Source organism: Molossus molossus, unplaced genomic scaffold (genome assembly GCF_014108415.1).
Source record: "Molossus molossus isolate mMolMol1 unplaced genomic scaffold, mMolMol1.p scaffold_m16_p_14, whole genome shotgun sequence".
NCBI lineage: Eukaryota > Metazoa > Chordata > Mammalia > Chiroptera > Molossidae > Molossus > Molossus molossus.
Genome location: NW_023425349.1, coordinates 2381215 through 2398677, shown reverse-complemented (window position 1 = coordinate 2398677; position 17463 = coordinate 2381215). Strand labels below are relative to the sequence as shown.

Below are 17463 nucleotides of genomic sequence, written 5' to 3'. Positions count from 1 at the left end.
GAGACCCAGTGCCCTGGAGCATGAATGGACCGTCCACACAGGAGATGGCAGACAGGCTGAGCTGTGCCATCAAACGCTGGCTTCATGCTCACTGCTGTGTGACGTGCCGTCACATCACCCTTCCCAGCCTCACTGTCCTCCCCAGTCAGGGGGGTGAGTAGTGCCCACTGCCCATCAGTTGTTGGGGTGACAAGCAAGGGTCTGGGCACCATTGTCCTGGGGGACGTCTCCTCCTGCCCACTTGTACCCAAAGGGAAAGGGCTCATGGCCTTTTCTTCTCTAGTGGGAGTGGAGCAGTCTGACACGGGCCAGGAGGAAGAGCCTGGAGCCTGGGGCCCAAATGGGCCACGTTTTGTGTGCCATGGCCAAGGGCATGCCAGGGGTGATGGCGACGGGCCTGGCACACAGCACGCACCCCATATGTGGCAGTGCGCCTGGGTTTGCTCCTTGTCAGACCTTTCCAGGCAGGAGGAAATCAGATTTAGAGGTGGGTGGCTGGGGCTGTAGGGAGGGCAGGACAAGGTTTGTGTGTGCGTGTGTGTGTGGGGGGGGCAGGTGGGTAGAGGGCCCAGCACGGAGGAGGCTTTCTGGAGCGGGGGAGGGGAGTGTGGCTCAGGCAGAAACCAGGACAGGACAAGCCCGGGCCATGGCGTGTGGTTGGGCCGGGGGAGGGCTCCCCAGCCGGTGCTTCCCCTCCCAGACCCCCAGGGTGCTCCTACCCCACGGGAACGAGCGCTTTTCTCCTGGACAGGTCCTAAGGACCCTCGTGGGATCCAGCCTGGCTGTCCTGTGGGGGTGGGCCCTGTTACCACCCCATTTCACAGAGGGGAAAGCGAAGCCCAGGTTGTTGGGAGCCTTACTCATGGTCACACAGGGGGCAGTGTGCGCCAGGCAGCAGGACTCTGCCGTCAGAGGCCGAGGTTGTCTCCGGGCAGCCAGGAGGGCCATCCATGCTTAGTCACCACCTCGCGCTCCAGCGGCGCCCCGCTGGCCGCAGGGCCGCCACGGGCAGCCTGTGCGCCCTAGGTAGGTTCCTGTGCCCCCGAGCCTGGGTCACCCCGGGGAGGGTAGGCGGAGAGGGCAGCGAGCTCCTGGGCGCGGAGGGGGCGCACGGAGGTGCTTCGGGCTGCGCTCGCCCGAGGCTGGGCCCCACGCGGGTAACTCACACCCACCCCAGGTCCCCGTCGGGCGGTCCCGGGCCGGGGGCGTCCTTCCGTTTTCACACAGACACACCCCGAATTTGAAAGTCGGACCAGAGAGCTGCCCAAGGCCTGAAAACAGCCGCAGCCACAAAGTCAGGGCTCAGCTCCCAGCAGCCCTGCCCGGCCCCGCTGCCTGCTCAGAGGGGTCCCCCGAGTCCGGGCCCACGTGCTGCGGAAGTCGGAGGGTCCGCCGTGGGGACGGGGGTGCTCTTCGGCCTTCGCTTCCTCGGAGGCGTGAAAGTGAGGGGCGGTCTGAGCGGGGGACAGAGAACAAACAGCCCCCCGCCCCCGCGGAGGGCCGAGCCTGGGCTCCGCGCCGGGGCTCCGCCCCGCGGGCCTCAGTTTCCCCGCGGCGCCGGCGGGCGGTGCGGGGCCGGCGCGGCCCGCAGCTTTGTGTGGCCGCGCAGACAATGGCCCGCCGCGCCGGGCTCACCCCTCTCCTCCCCCGCCCTAGTGGCATTTTTTTTTTTTGTTTTTGGAGGCCGGGAGGGAATTCTGCTCCCTGCCCGCCCCGCCCCCGCGCGGCGCCCGGGAACCCCTGGCGGAGGCAAACTTGCAAGTTTGCACAGCGCTGGCTCGCCGGCAACTCGGCGGCCGCGCGGGCAGCGCAGGGCCGCGGGCGCGCGCGCGGGGGCGGCGGGCGCGCGCGCGGCGGGCGGGGCGGGGGCGCCGGGCGGGGCGGCGGCGCTGCGCCGAGTTCGCGCCCGTCGCGGGCCCCCCGCCGCCCCCCCGCCGGCGCCGCCGCGGTCGGAGCGGCGCGCGGGCGCGCGCGGCGGGGGCGCGGGCGCGGGCGCGCGGCGGCGGCGCGCAGCACAAGTAGTTTACATTGTTGGGCGACTTTTGCAACAACTCGCCGCGCCGCGGCCTCCGCGCGCCGCCGCCGCCCCGCCGCCGCCGGCTCCCGCCGCCCGGGCCCGGCCGGCCGCGCCGGGGGCCGCCGCGCTCGCCGCTGCCCGCCGGGGCCGCCGCCGCCGCCGACATGGACACCAAACATTTCCTGCCGCTCGGTGAGTGCTCGCGGGCCGGCGGCGGCGGGCGCCCGGCCTCCGCGGAGTTGGGGCGCCGGGCCCGGGGCGGGGGGCCGGGCAACTTTTACCCGCGCGCCGGGCGCGGAGGGCGCGAGGGCGGCGGGCGCCCCGGGCCAGCGCGGGGCGGGCGGGCGCCGGGCGCGGGGCCGGAGGGGCGGCGGGCCGACCGGGACGGGGTGCGCGCCCCCCGGCCTGGCAGCGCCCCGCGGCCCCGGCGCCGGGCCGGGCGGGCGGAGCAACTTGTGCGCTCGCAGCCCCGGCGCCCTGCCCTCGGGACGGCTTCCGCGCCGCCGCCCGGGCCGCGGGTCCAGCAGGCCGGGCGCACGGGACCCTCCGGCCCAGCGGCCCCGGCGCGCGGCAGGGTCACCGCGGGGCCGAGTGGCCGGGGACGTCGCCCCGGGAGTGCCCGTCCCGGAATCGGGGCCCCTCGCTCTGGCGCACTCGGGGTGTTCTCCGGGGCCTTCGCCGGCGCTGGCCCTGCGCGGGGCGGGGGGGGGGGCGCCCAGAGGCACGCGGGGTCCGTTTCCCTGTCCCCCCACTGCCGTCCTGCTCGGCGGCTGCCTGGCCGCAGACTGCCTCCCAACTCCAGGCGGGGGCCCCCCGGGAGCCGGAGGGGGCATGGCCAGGCGCCCCAGCTGTTGCCCTCCCCAGGGTTGGGGAGCCAGCGACAGGCAGGGAAGGCGGCGGCGGGGAGACTTTATAAATGAGTGCCGGGAAGGATATTAATTTGGTGGCGGGGACAGCAGCCAGGCTGCCAGGCTGCGTGAAGGATTTGTCCTGAATGGAAATTAAAACAGCTGATTCTGAATGAAACCCCGCGGCCAGCCCCCCTCCTGTCTGCCCACCCCTCTGCAGCCTGGGGTGCGGTTGGGCCACTCCCGTGGGGCCGGCCGCAGGGGGCCTTGGTGAGATTGGGAGCTGGCCCCCCGGGTGTGGGGCACTGGGCACTCGCAGGGTGACCGCTGGGATTCCAAGTTTGTCACTCTGGATGGTGAGGACGTCGGTGGCGCCTGGTCTTCCCCGAAGGCCCAGGGGTGGGCACTCGTGCCCATTTTACAGATGAGAAAACAGGCTGGGAAAGTCTGAGGCCACAGGCTACGAAGTGGTGGCTGTGGGACCCAGACCCCCAGCCGGCGGAGCCGGGAGGAACGCTGACTTCTTTGTGACTTACTGTCTGGCCTAGTGTGGGGCTAGCGGGCTCCTGCATGGCTGACATCTCTGTTTCCCATGCACACGCACACACGCACACGCGCACACACACGCACAGAGCTGGCTCTCCCAGAGGATCCTTTCCAGAGCAAGAATGCTCAGCTCCATCATGTCTTCCCACCCCCCACGTGGCAGGGCCCTGCTGGGTACTGGGAGCAGGACAGGTCCCTGTCCCTGACGTCCTGGGAGTTGGCACATGTGGGGCCCAGGTTGCAGGGTGACTGTGCCAGAGTCCCCATGAAGAGGACTATGAGCCACTGCCCCAGGAACCTGGATGGATGCCCCCCTCCACCCCAAGGAAGCTGGAGGCTTCTCCCCACTTCTGCCGGTGGCCTCCCAGACAGCCCACACACCTCAGACCTGAGCCGAGAGACCTGGGCTCTGATTACATTTTATTTTTTTCTAAGCTTGTGACCAGCACTGAAGTCCAGTGGAGTTGAAGGTCCATTTAAGTGGCTACTTGCCTAAGCCCTTTTGTCAACACAGCCTAATCCCTCCTGGGGGCGAGTGTCAGAGGCCTGGCTTGTGCTGGAACTGCTGGGAAGGTCCTACGGTCCCTCGTCCCTCGTCCCTCGTCCCTCGTAGCTGTCTGGCCACTTTCAGGGCCTCGGGCAGAGAGGGCTTCCTCCTCCCAGCGCCATGGGGCTTGGTGGGCCAGGCACGCGCCTTCAGCCGCCCATAGCCTCCCAGCTGCTGCCTGCCGAGCCACCTGGTGAGGGCTGGGATGAGCCCAAAGTACAGACATGGAGGCCAAGTGACTTGCCCGAGGCCCTGCTGCTTTCTGCCCTGCTGCCTAGGCTGGCCAGCGCCCCTCACCCTTCGGGGGGGACGGGGGGGGGGAGGCAGGAGCAGAGTAAAGAACCCACCGCCACCCTCTGAGGGCTTCCTGGGACCTGCGTGAGCTTGGAGCCCTGGTAAGGGGCTTCTGGTAACGTTAGAGCCTTTGGGACCCAAAATAGAGTGCGTTCTGGGGCCTCCCGAAATAACAGGGTCACATGACTCTCAGGAGGCCGGGCTGGAGTCCGCCTGCCCGGGCAGCTCTGTCTTGCCTGGGCACTGCCGACTTTGGGGCGTTTGTTTTGGTAAACTCCAGAGGGGGCTCTGTTGACGGGGAAGTGTCAGGGCGAGAAAAACAGCCCTCAGATGTGGCCTGGTTGTGGCCATGGCTTTGCTGGCCTGCGTCCTGCTCGGGGCTGGCTGTCATGCCCGGGCCCAGCAGGCAGCTCTGCCCCCCTCTGCCCAGACATGGGTGGGACGAGCGGGGGGCCCCCAGGACGGGCCTGGGAGAGGGCTGGGGCCCTGAGCCAGGTTAGGCGGCTCCACCAGCTCGTCCAGCTGTGCCTGTCCTTCAGGGCCTGCAGGGAGCTGTACCTCCTCCAGGAGGCCCTGCCTGCTCTGCCTCTGCACCCACCCCACCCCCCTGGCTCTGGGGGCAGTTTCAGTTGGTGGTCTTCATTTCCTCTCCGAGAAAGGGCCTGGGGGCACAGAGTTGAGGAGTCACGGTGCGGGCACAGGATGGGTGCTCGGGTGGGCCCCAGCCCGGTTGAGGCCATGTGCGTGCCTGGGCTCTGGCACCAGGAGGGGGGCCCCGAGGTGAGCCAGGTGGACAGACTGGAGCACACAGAAGGGGGCGTGGGGGCGGGGGCGGGGGCGCCTCGGCCGCCAGCGGGGTCTCACGTCCTGGTGTCGTGCGGGCTCTTTCCACAGTGCATGTTTCAGGGCCGTGGCCTGCGTGGCCAGCAAGGCCGTGTGTTAGGAGAGGGCTCCTTCCAGCTGCGGCCCGCGCGGCGGCTCGGAGGACAGAGACCACTGAGCTGGCTCCGGCTGGGGCCTCACAAGCCGAGACCTGCCCTCCTTCCCCTCCGCCGGCTGAGCTGGCTGTTCAGAGCTGCCTCTTGTGGCGGGGCCTTGAGGTGGCCCATTAACTGGTCTATTTCCATGGGAACTGGCCATTGGTGGGGCCAGGGATGGGGCAGGGGTTTGGGTCCTCAAAGGCCTGGCTGTCTGGGCTGTGGGTGGCGGGGCTGGCATCCATTTGGCGATCACCTTCCAGACGTTTGCCCGATGTTCGTGAAGCAGGTTGATTTCAGGGGTGCTGGGGCAGGGGGGTCGTGCCCCTCGCCTTCCTGCGTGCTGCTTGTATGCTGTAAGGGGTGTCGTTCCAGCCCTGGATCCCCCTCTGCCCCTTTCCCTCCTGCTCTCTCGGGGAGGACATGGCCACCCCTGGGGCCCCCAGCAGATAGACCTTCCTGGGGGGCTGTGAGCTGTTGCTGGTCAGGCCGCTGGGGTCTGGGCCTCTGTCTTTGCTGCCTGTGTGTGTGGCCTGCCCATGCGCCTTAGAGCCCCCGCCGTCTGTCTGTAAAATGGACGCGTGTCTGGGCTCTCCCGGGGTGCTGGGAAGGCCGCGGGGTTTGTCACGGGCGTGTCCACCTCAGCTCCTGCCAGGGGCAGGGCCGGCCCGGTCTGAGAGTTGGACCCAAACTGGAGCCCCACGCAGGGGTGATGGCCGTGCTGTCGAGTGTTCGAAGCAGACGTGGGGAAAGAGGGCTCCCCCGTGTCCTCTGCCGGGTCCCCTGCATGACTCTCCCTGAGGCCCGAGGGGCAGGTGGGACCAGGGACTCGCCTGCACACCCGCCGAGCCTGGTGCGAGCTGTTCCGAGCAGTTGTGCCCCAGCGCCTCCCAGACAGGGAAATTGCACCCTAGAGTTACAGAGCGATTGTCTAGCTCGGCAGCTGAACGTGCGTGAAATGGAGCAGAAAGCAGGTCCGTGACACTGGCCCGGCCGGTCAGGGAGGGGTGCGCACACGCGGGCCGGGCCTGGGTGTGCGCACACGCGCTCACGGCCTCTCCCCCTCCGCCGGCTCTGGCTGCGCCGTTCGTTGTGTGTCCCCGCGACCCCACGTTTCTGTCTGTCCCCCTGTGATCCCATGTCTCTGTGTCCCCAGAACCCTGTGACCCAATGTTTCTGTGTCTGTGTCCTGTGTTCTCATGTCCCTCACCCCTGTGGGTGGAGTGGGTGAGCAGGTGGCTGCTCAGGGCCTGACCTCCTCCCCTCTGACCGTCTCCATGGTTCCCGCCGGCCCCAGGTCCTGCTCCAGCCTGTCGGGGCCCTGCTCTGCCCCTCTGAGGGTGCTGACGGCTCTGCCCACTGGGCACCTGCCGCCCCTGGACGTGGTTTTCAGGACCTCGTGGAGGCTTCCCGGAGATGGCCTTGAGCCAGGGGGACGGAGAGCGTTCGTGCGGCCTGTCCTGGCCTCGGTGTGGTGCTGGGTCTCTGGGCGGCCGCCTGCTCTTCCCAGCAAACTGAGTTCCTAGTTGGGGGCCCGCCGCTCCCCCGCCCTCCTGACCCGGAGGTGGCACCCTCTGAAGCTGCCTGCCTGCTGGGGCCTGGCTCCTGGGGTCAGGGCCCTCGAGTGGGCCAGTGTTCGTTCTGTGCAACCTGGAGGGGTGGGGGTTCCTTCTCTTCTGCCTGGTGCACCCCTTGAAGGCTGTCTGGGGACTGGACACCCTTGGTCCTCACCCAGGGTTATGCTGGGCTGCTGGTGGCTGGGAAGCCGCGGGACAGCAGCCAAGCCTGAGAACCCCCGTGGCTTGGCACCCAGCTCCTCCCCCACCCAGGTGGAGCTGTCTGCAAGCTAATTCCTGAGGGACCTGGGGGGTTGGGGGGGGCCGGGGGGGGCCACAATGGGTCCCCAAGGCAGGGTGGGGCCTTGGTTATACGGTGGTCTCCCGCACAACACACATGCACACATGAATGCCGGCACACCCACCCACACGTGCACACGTACAACACATGCACGAACACGGATATGTGCACAGCTATGGGCACACACACACGAACACACATCACATAACCCCACGTGACCACATGCACACAGAGGCGCACACGCACACACCCAGCCTTGCAGCCGGTCCTGACAGTCTCCACAGACTCGTCCTTAGGAGGACCCAGCAGGCTGGGCTGTTCCCCACGGCGCCTAGGGGGCACCTGCCAGGTGCTGGCCTGGCCCTTCCACCCTGGAGAGGGTGTGAGCGTCGGGGTGGGGGGCTCCCTGATGGAGTAGGTTCTGGTACAGGCTCTGACGGGAGGCAGGGCTGCAACAGGTGGTGGGGGAGGGGCCTCCAGGGGCAGGGGCAGCGGACACAAAGGCCAGAGTCTCTTGCGGAGCTGGGAGACGTAACAGTGTGTGAGAGGGGGCTGGAGACAGTGTCCAGATGGGGCCCCAGCACTCCGTCAGGTGTGGAGGGGCCGGGGGCCGGGGTGGCTGAGGTCCTGGCGATGTTCATGGTTTGAGTTGGGCCCCCGGCTCTGAGCAGAGGCTAGAAGGAGGAGGGTCCCGGGTGCTTCGGAGCCTGACATGGCAGGTGGGGCCTGTGCCCCTCAGCACAGCAGCCAGGGCGGGGCTGGGGGTTCTCAGTGGCTTCCTGGGGGTCAGCCCAGGCCCTCCACCTTCCCTGAGCACCGTCTGGGAGAGGACCCAGCCCCGGGCCCTTCTCCCTTCTCCCCTCCCAGCCGGGGCCCCGGGCCTGTCCCGGGGAGGTGCTCTCCACACCAGGTGCCCCCACGTTGGTGGCGATGTCGCGGGGCCTGGGGTCTCTGGGAGAGGGGGTTGAATGGTCTGGCGGTCAAGAGGGTACAAGCCCAGGCCTGGTGTCAGGCCCAGAGCTCCGAATGCAGTTGGGGGGACAGGCTGTCCTTGGGGGCCAGGGAAGCTGGGCCTGCTGGGGTTAGGGCAGGGATCTGAGGGCCATGAGGACTGACCTTGGGGCTGGGGAGTGGGACATTGGGGGGCCCTGGAGACCAAACCCCTCAGGGCCTTTGTATGAGGCGTTACCTCGGGTCCTTGACTGGCCCTTGGCTCAGAGTCCCTGAGACGGGGCCCGAGCTCCGTCAGCCGCGGCCAGGCATGCCCAGGGGGGCCCTTGCTCGGCCTCTGGGCTGACCTGAGCCTGGCCCTGGCGTCCAGCCGTGCCTCAGTTTCCCGGACTGTGTCCCGGGCATGGGGCTGGGAGTGCTGGGCCTCATCAGAGTCCGTGGCCGCTGTCTGGAGTCAGCCTCCAGCACCGAGGGGAGGAGGGGAGAGCGAGCTGGGCCGGCCCGGCCGTGTGTAAACCCTCCCGGTGCGCGTGGATGAAGCCCGCGGAGTTCAAAGCTGGCCCCGGCTGTGGGCTCCAGGCTGTAATGAGGTTACTGATTCAACAGGCTTCCTGGTGCTGCCGCCCAAACCAGGGAGGCTGGGACGCCCGGGAGGGATCTGAGTGTCCCGTAATTGACCAATTTAGCTTAAGTGTCTGCACTGGCCCCAGGCAGAGGTCAGGTGGTGACAGGCCCAGGTGGCTGCAGTCGCTGCGCCGGGCCCTCGGGAGCAGCCGGGCCTGGCTGGCCCGGGGCCTCGCTCCGCCTGGCCTCCCACCCCGTCCCCTCCGGCTGTCTGCAGGATCAGCCCAAAGCCTCCGTCCGACGCCTGCTGGCCTTCCCCAGCCAGAGCCAGTGGCTGTCGGTCATCTGTGCGTGCTGCAGAGGACGGGCGACGGGACAGTTTGGGACTCGGTGCTGGGCCGCCTGGGTTCCAGCCCTGCGGCCAGGTCCGCTGGCCCCTGGCTGGCTCCTCGCGGGCTGACGGCACACGCGGGGCTCAGGGCCGGCTCGGGAAAGCAGGCGCTCGGTCAGCGTGGGCTTGGGGCGTGCCAGCCACCCCCCCCCCCCCCCCCCCCCCGTCTTCTCTTGTTTCTGAGGCTTCCTGAGGGCAGAGTTTTGGGGAGGAGGGCTTCAGGCATGGGGAGGTTGGATGCCGTGCCCACAGTGTCCTTGCTGGTGAGGACTCGGGACGCCAGCTCCGTGCTCCGAAAGACAGTCGGCACCCCCCGCGCGCTCCCCGAGCCCCGTTTCGTCCAGAGTGGCCTTTGGGTGTCCTCAGCAGAGGCCGTCACGGCTGCTTCTCGGAGGGTCTGTGCCTTTGCGCCCTGGGCGGTCCCCGGAGCCCCCTTGCCCTGCCCCGTTCCCGTGGACAGGGGGTAAAGCCTGGGGACCAGCTTGCTGTGGCCTGGCATGTCCCTTCTCTTTTCTGGGCCTCAGTTTCCCTGGGGCCCTCTGGCTGCCAGAGTCTGCCCTTCCCTCCTGGCACCTTGACCCTCTTCCCCTGAGCCGGTGGCTGTCTGGCGGGATGGCACAGCTGGCGGCCAGTTCCTCAGGCAGTGGCCCTGTTTCCCCCTGGTTGAGGCTGCAGGGCCTGGGCTGGGGGGCTCGGTCCCCGAGGGCTAGGAAGCCATGGGCTCTGAGTTGGCTGGGTGGGGCGTGTGGTCACTCCAGCTAGGACTAGCTGTGGTTTGCACTAAGAGGGTTATGGAGAGACCCTGGGGATGCACAGTGTGTAATTGGGAAATAGGGAGCCTCATTTATTGGGGCTGGGGTGAGCAGGGGGCATTGGGGTCATGCTGCCACCACCCAAGGCCCCTCTTCTTGGTCTCTGATCTCATATACCAGAACTCTCCATAGCCCCCCACAGCCCCCCAGGTGGAGGCCAGGCCTCTGCTCTGTCACGTGGCCCTGTGGCCTCTCCTGCCACATCAAGCCCCACTCCCTTCTCCTTGGCTTTCTCATGGTTAAAACTGGGTGGTAAAGGAGGCTGCCCTGTGTGGTCAGTGACCGCCAGCTCGGGGGTGGGGGCCGTGTGGCCCCGAGTTGGCAGATTCACCTGCATGGGCCTCAGTTGCCTCACCTGTAAACGTCCTGGGAAGTCAGGGAGGCTTCAAAGAGGAGGTGATGTTGTAGGTGGGTTTTAAGGGATGAATAGGAGTTTGTTGGGTGGACTGTGGAAAGGGAATCAGGCAGAGAGAATGGGTGGGCCCTTCCCAGGGTAGTTCTGGCCCCAATAAGGGTACGGAGAGGGGATGTCCGTGTGGCCACGGGTAGGGCCCTTCCTGGAGGGTTGCAGAAGGGTCTGACTGCATGGCCAGGCCCCTCCCTTGCTGGCTGGGTTATAGGTCTGTGCTGGTGAGGACCCATGTGAGCGTGGGGGTGTGGTCAGCTGGTCTGGGAATAATTAACCGAGGGAGGAGGTGGGGCTGCGGCCTGGAGCCCCCTGAGTCAGTCCCCTGCTGGCCCGATGTCCCCTCTACTTGCTGGGCCCTGGAATGTCCCGGTCTAGAGCATGACCCACGCTGGCCCACCTCGTGGTGTTACACCAGCTCGGATCCCCGGATCCTGGGGTAAGTGCCGTTGTCGGGCCCCTTCCCCACCCCGTCTGTCCCCACATCCCGGGGTCCGTCCCCTCGGTGCCCCCGCCCCGCTCCCCTGGGCAGCTGTAGGTGTCACTTGCCCAGGAGTGTCCTGTGTGTGCTGGATCTCCTGGTGGCTTGTCACTTCTGGGGCTGAGGAAAACAGCTCTGATTGGGGGCAGAGTCCAGGGAGGCGTGGAGCTGCCCGCCCCACCTCTGCTCCTGGACTTTCTGCCGGGATCAAGGTCGGAGGAGGGCTGGGGGGTGGGGCCTCGGGCCTCGGGTGCTTGGCCACTCTGGGCCCATGTGGCGAGGGGCGCGGCGCGGGGCAGGGCAGCGCTGGCTGTGGCCACCCTGGGCCCAGCTGGAGGCACAGGGGTGGTGGGGGCCGGCAGGCCCTTCCTCTCCCCTCTGCTGTCTCCCTGGGCACAAGGTCTGGGCAGCAGCCCACCAGCCCCCGAGGCTGGGGCCCCAGGGGCCGACCCCTCAGTGCTGGGCGGCACGTGGCTCTCTCAGGCCCTGCCCGATCCGCTGCGGCCGCGTTTCACGAGCTTAGTGACTCCCTCGCTCCGTCTCGGCTCCTCGTCTGTGAAATGGAGGGAGGATGTCGGGCTGAGCTTGAGGCGGAGGAGACAGCACCATGTGCTGCTGCCCTGGGCCCAGCCCTGCTCATCCGTGGGGTGCCGGGCAGCCCCGCTGGCTGAGCCACAGCGCCAGGCACCGCGCCAGGCACCACGCCAGCCCCGGGCAGCGCTCGCTGAACCAAGTCGTGCCCTCTGCAGGCCCCCCGCAGCCTCCATTTCAGTGGGGGGAGCCCACCCCTTGCCAAGTTGACTAAAAATTGTCATGATGATTCGAACCCTCCCGCCGGGGGTCCGTCCCAGCTCTCGGGAGGGAAGTCCTGCCGTTGCCCAGCCTGGTGCTGACTCTGGGACCGTGGGTGGCACCCTGCTAGGGGTGCCCTGAGCCAGCGCTCCATGCGGGGGCCTAGGAGCCCTCAGGGAGCCCGCAGTGGGGCTGTGACCGTGTGTGTGCCTGCGCCGGTGCCCTTACCTGCTGGCCCCCACGGCCCTGCGTGCTTTGGACAGGCCTGCACCTGCTGCGGGAAGAACCCGGTTTCCCTGGACTCCCTGCCCGGGTGCAGCGGGGGTGACCCTCAGCGTCAGGGCCCGTTCCTTCCTCTGCCAGCCGTCCAGCCACTCCCCCGTCTGTCCACCCGACTAGCTGTCTGTCCACCGATGTCTGGCTCCTGCTGGCTGCTGGGGAGGCAGCGCTGAGTGAGGCCCAGTCCCCCAAGGGGTGAGCGGGGCTTGAGGTCAGACAGTGTGTCACGTGGACCAGGTTCTTAGGACCTTCCTGGGCCTCGGCTTTCTTGCCTGTGAATTGGGCTGGTGTGCGTCTCGGGGCAGGTCATTCACAGTGGGTGTGGGCTGAGGCTGACTGGCGTGATGTCATTCCTGCCCGTCTGGGGGAGGAGCCGGTGTGAGGGTGGTGGCCGGCACGGAAGGAGTGCTGTCAGCCTCCCTGCTGTTTGGTGGGTTGGGCTCTGTGAGTTGGGTCCTGAAGGATGCATAGGAGTTCTCCCGGGAGAAGTCTGCATCCTCAGCCCTGTGTGTGAGTTTTGTTTCGTCAGGCCTTCCGGGCAGAGCTCCTTGAGTCTGCCTGTGGGGAGGGAGGGACGGGATCAGAGAGCAGGGAGAAGGCCCTGGATCCTCTGCCCTCAGGGGGCTCCAGCCGTTGGAGGGTCCTGGGCCGGGGAGCGAAGTCTCTGGCCTGTGCTAGGTGGGAGGCTCTGCTGCTGTGAGAAGTGGGGGCCGGAGGGCAGGGTCGGGGGTCCCAGGGCTTCGGCTGACACCTGGGACAGCTTATGAGCCTTTTACCAGAGGGGGCGGTAGGGAGCGGGTCTGGGGGGTGATCAGGACTGGGGTGTGGGGTAGTTCTGATGCCCACGAGGAGCGGTTGGGTGGGCAGCTGGTGTGTGGGGTGGGTTTTGGGAAGAGACTGGGCTGTGGTGTGACGTCCCCAGGTGGCAGGGATGGTCCCAGAGCGCTGAGGAGGCGGCAGGCGGGGTGCAGGACCCTGAGGGGACCCTTCAGGCTGTCTGAGTAGGGTCATGTTCTGAGCCAGCCTCTGGGTCTGGAGCAGGACTCCCCAGCTCCCTCTTTCACTTCAGGGTCTTTGGTGGCGGGGCGCTGTCCTGGCGGGTCTGTGGCTGCTGGACAGCAGCCAGCAGCAGGGTGGCCCCTGGCCTCACTCTGAGTGCGGGGGGTGGGTGCCCTCCGCCCCAGCCCAGGGTCTCTGCCCTGTGATGACCTGTTGAACATGAGTGAGATTGTTCGCTCGCTGTGGCTGGGACACGCGGAAGGGGTGTGCCGTGTCTGAGAGATGCCCCTCGCCCAGCGCCCCTGGCCACTCCAGGAGGGCTGCTTGGGCACTCAAGAAGCGGCGGTCCATCCTGGACCCCTGCTGCCCGGACCAAGGCATCTGAGTAGTCGGGGCATGTGCCTGGGGCTGACACGGCCTGGTCTGGGCGCCCCTGTCTGCGAAGGGGGCTCCTGCCAGCCCAGCTCCCGGGTTGCGGGGGAGGTGCTCCCAGTGTGAGCACAGCCTGGTGCCAGGCGTTCATGCGGGTAGGCCCTGCCTCCTCGTGCCCCTGCCCTGGCTTCCCCGGGCCTGTCTGGGCCTCCGTCCTTGGCCTGGAAGGGTGGGTGCCTGTGTGGGTACAGCCCCGGCCTGGGACCGGCCACCACAGGGCATGTGATCCCTGCCGACTTATTTCTGGCTCCGTGGCTGGCGTGGCTGGACGTGTGAGAGGAAGGTGCGCCGTGCCCAGAGGCCTCCTCACCACAGGGTGCGAGCTGACCTCCGTCGGCAGCACCTTGGACCTCTGGTTCTGGGCGACGGCCCCGGCCCAGGTGGAGTCCCGGACTCGGCGGGTGCTGCCCTGTTTCCAGTCCCAGCCCCAGGGTCACGGTGGGTCACAGTCCCAGGTGCCGTGCCGGCCGCACTCGTGGGAGAGGTGTGTTCCCGCGGCGTGTCCCAGCTGCAGCGGGCAGCCTGGGTGTGGGCGGCCTTCCTGCCCGGAGCTCCTCCGGGCTTATCTGCCTGTGGACGCTATTGTGTCTCCTGGTCGGGCAGGGCAGCGAGGACACTCTTGAGCCGACTGATGGGTGGGGGAGGGGAGGCTCTTGGAGCCCTGCTGGCTCTGAATGTGGCTGATAAGCTGCGGAGGTCAGCAGAGGGGCGGCCAGTGCCCCCTCCAGCCCCGCGCTGTCCAGCCCCGCAATGGCTGCTGGGGCAGGTGGGTGGCAGCCCTGCGGAAGACACTGTGGGCTCCCTCCCCTCTACCCTGTGCCCTCTTGGTGGCCCCCCCCCCCCCCCCCGTTTCTGAGAACAAGGAGATGGAGTGGTCAGCACCTGGCTGTCTGGAGCCCTCACCTGGTGCTCGGAGGCCTGCGTTGGCCGGGACCTGGGATCCGGGACCAGGACCTGGATCAGCAGCCCTGTGCCTGTGCTGGGCGGGCTTCTGGTGCTCCTGACCTCAGGCTTGGCCCCAGGAGCCCGGGGTCTGCCCTCTCACCCCTGGGGTCTCCCGCCTCTGCTCTTGGGCCAGACCCTCCTCGGAGACTCGGAGCCAGAACCGTGCCGGTGAAGGGACTGGGCAGGGCCGCTCCAGTGACGGGTCTAGAGCCAGAGACAGTGTGTGTGTGTGTGTGCCTAGGTATGTGTGAGCCTGTGTACCTGGGCGTATACATATGTGTGTGCGTGTGCATTAGTGTGTGTGCCTGGGTATGTGTGTGAGCCTGTGTACCTGGGCGTATACATGTGTGTGTGCGTGTGCATTAGTGTGTGTGCCTGGGTATGTGTGTGAGCCTGTGTACCTGGGCGTATACATGTGTGTGTGCGTGTGCATTAGTGTGTGTGCCTGGGTATGTGTGTGAGCCTGTGTACCTGGGCGTATACATATGTGTGTGCGTGTGCATTAGCGTGTGTGCCTGGGTATGTGTGAGCCTGTGTACCTGGGCGTATACATGTGTGTGTGCGTGTGCATTAGTGTGTGTGCCTGGGTATGTGTGTGAGCCTGTGTACCTGGGCGTATACATGTGTGTGTGCGTGTGCATTAGTGTGTGTGCCTGGGTATGTGTGTGAGCCTGTGTACCTGGGCGTATACATATGTGTGTGCATGTGCATTAGTGTGTGTGCCTGGGTATGTGAGGGTATGTGTGCGAGACTATGTGCCTGGGCGTATACATACGTGTGTGTGTGCCCAGTGCCCCTTACCTGCTGGCCTGCACAGGCAGATTCAGGTGGGAGATGGGCCCACCGTCCTTGTTTGTGGGCTGGTGCCCTGACGAGCAGGAGCCCAGGCCATGGGGCTGGCCAGTGTGCGGGCGGCCAGCCTGGTGTGTGCAGGGAGGCGCAGGTGGCTGGCCAGGTGCTGTTAGAAGCAGTAGGCTGGGGGCAGGTGGTCTGTACCAGGGACAGGTTTTCTCCTGAGGCTGGGCAGCCGAGTGCTGAGTGGGGGTTTGTGCTACAAAGACTCCAGGCTGCTGTGCAGAGGATGGTTTGGGGCCGATGGTGCTGCTCAGACCAGTGCTGCCACCCCAGGCCTCCCTGGCCAGCCCCCCAGAGTCCACCCAGTTCTCAGGGAGTGGCCAAGGGGGCCCAGTGGTGGGCGGGGGCATCGCCAGTCGCTTGCAGCACTCAGATTTTCTCCAGCTGGTGCTCTGGGCAGACTCAGCAGCTGAGCAGCGCCAGGCGGGCGACTCACTGAGCGCAGCCTGCAGGGGAGAACCCACACACTGCCGGGGGGGGGAGGCGAGCGGGTGGACGACCGTGCCAGCCCAGACGGTCCTCCCCCGCCCTGGGTCTGGGGTGTCCCGCTCCAGGCTCAGATCACTGTCTTCATTGGAATTCTGTACCTTAAGAGAATGAGCCAAGGTCAGTCATACACACTTTAGTGCGAACAAGCCTAGTGCCAACCCTGGAAAGGCCCAACAGGAAAGGATCGGAAGGAAGGCTTCCTGTAATTGTGTAGATGAGGAAATTGAGGTCTGAGCTGCCCAGTGAGCTGGGGTGAGCTGGGAGCCAGGCTCGGTCTCTTACTCTCGTGTGGGGCTCTTCTGTCCCAGCGGCCCGCCGTGGGCGAGCGAGCGTGTGTACGGGGAGGGTCCTGAAGGGCAACCTGGCGGAGAGTGTTTGCAGGCCCGCGTGGGGCCCTGCTGTAGCAGGCTGGTGGTGCCGGGAGGTGGGTGCACCTCTGTCGCTGATGAAGTCCGAGCACCGGGAGGGGCTCAGCTTCCTGCCCGAGGCCACGCGACTGGTGATTGGCTCAGCTGGGATTCGAATCTGGGTCTTGCAGTCCTCTGTGTCGCTTCCTGCCCTGGGCCCTGGGTTCGAGGTTGACGTCCTGGTGGCAGCTGGAGGTTGGTGGGGTGGACATTTGTCACCTGGGAGGGGCCGGAGCTGAGCTTGCCCTGCAGGGCCGGGAGATGCCTTGTTTCCTACACAAACAACCAGGGCGGCTGGAGCAATTTTATTTTTATTTCCTATTTTTACTTCCCCGTTGGCTCTTTTTAGTAACTGCGGGTTAGATGGGCCCCGCCCTCCAGTCTCCACCACGCTTCCTGGCCTGGCCCGGGCTCGGGGAAGGGAGTGTGTGTGACCCCCGGTGGGGCAGGACCTGCAGCTTGGCTTGCACACACCTGATGACGGGGCTCCCCCCCCCCCGCAGTTCTGTCGGACAGCCCTTTCTCCTCCCCTGGGCCAGACCTGGGAAGCTGGTCATGGCTGGGGTGTACACCTGATGATGGGGCTCCCCCCCCCCCGCAGTTCTGTCGGACAGCCCTTTCTCCTCCCCGGGCCAGACCTGGGAAGCTGGTGGTGGCTGGGGTGTACACCTGATGACAGGGGGCTCCCCCCCCCCCCGCAGTTCTGTCAGACAGCCCTTTCTCCTCCCCGGGCCAGACCTGGGAAGCTGGTCGTGGCAGGGGTGTACACCTGATGACGGGGCTCCCCCCCCCCCGCAGTTCTGTCGGACAGCCCTTTCTCCTCCCCTGGGCCAGACCTGGGAAGCTGGTCGTGGCAGGGGTGTACACCTGATGACGGGGCTCCCCCCCCCCGCAGTTCTGTCGGACAGCCCTTTCTCCTCCCCGGGCCAGACCTGGGAAGCTGGTGGTGGCAGGGGTGTGCCCTGGTCCATGGCTCAGTTTCCTCACTCCCCTCCCCTGGTTCTTGGCTGGAGGTTTGGTCTGGGGTGACGGTGACAGGAGAAGGGTGACTGGTGCGGCTGTATGCCCTGGGTGGAGTGGGCCGGAGACACGCAGGTAAATACATACTTGTTGTTCCTGTCTCAACCGTGGCTGGGCAGGGTGCGGCGAGGGCAGGGCTGGGCTCAGCCTTTCTCAGACCGTGTCCACCGTGGGTCCCCGTCTGACCCACAGAGGCCATGCTGTGGGGTCAGTGAACCCACCCGGCAGCTGGGGTCTTCCTGGGTGGGTGCTACTGGCTGTGCGGGATGGGAAGACCTCGGTCGGAGGGTCGGGTGAGGGGACCCTCGTGCCGGCGTGCGGGGCATCGGGGTCCTGAACTGGGAGGTCAGCTGGGCCCACAGCGGTGCCCAGGCTGGAGTGGGCTGCCAGCACCCAGCTGCGCCCTCCCTCTGCAGACGAGGCCCCGGGCTCAGGCCCAGCCCATCCTCAGGACCACAGCTTGTGGGTGCGGGGTGGCGGACGCCGCACCCTTTCCCTGTGTCCCGCAGACGAGGGCCCCAGCGCCCGAACTCGGGATGTTGCATCGAGCTGCC

General features: G+C 67.0%; 1 protein-coding gene across 1 annotated transcript in view; it reads left to right on the top strand.

Annotated features, from left to right (window-relative positions):
• The first annotated feature begins 2132 nt into the window (after positions 1 to 2132).
• The window catches only part of RXRA (retinoid X receptor alpha), an 82674-nt gene continuing 67343 nt past the window's right edge, over positions 2133 to 17463 (top strand). Inside the window, exon 1 of the mRNA XM_036260410.1 lies at positions 2133 to 2209. Within this exon, the coding sequence (XP_036116303.1) occupies positions 2182 to 2209 (28 nt within the window). The 5' untranslated portion in view covers positions 2133 to 2181. The remainder of the gene's footprint in view (positions 2210 to 17463) is intronic.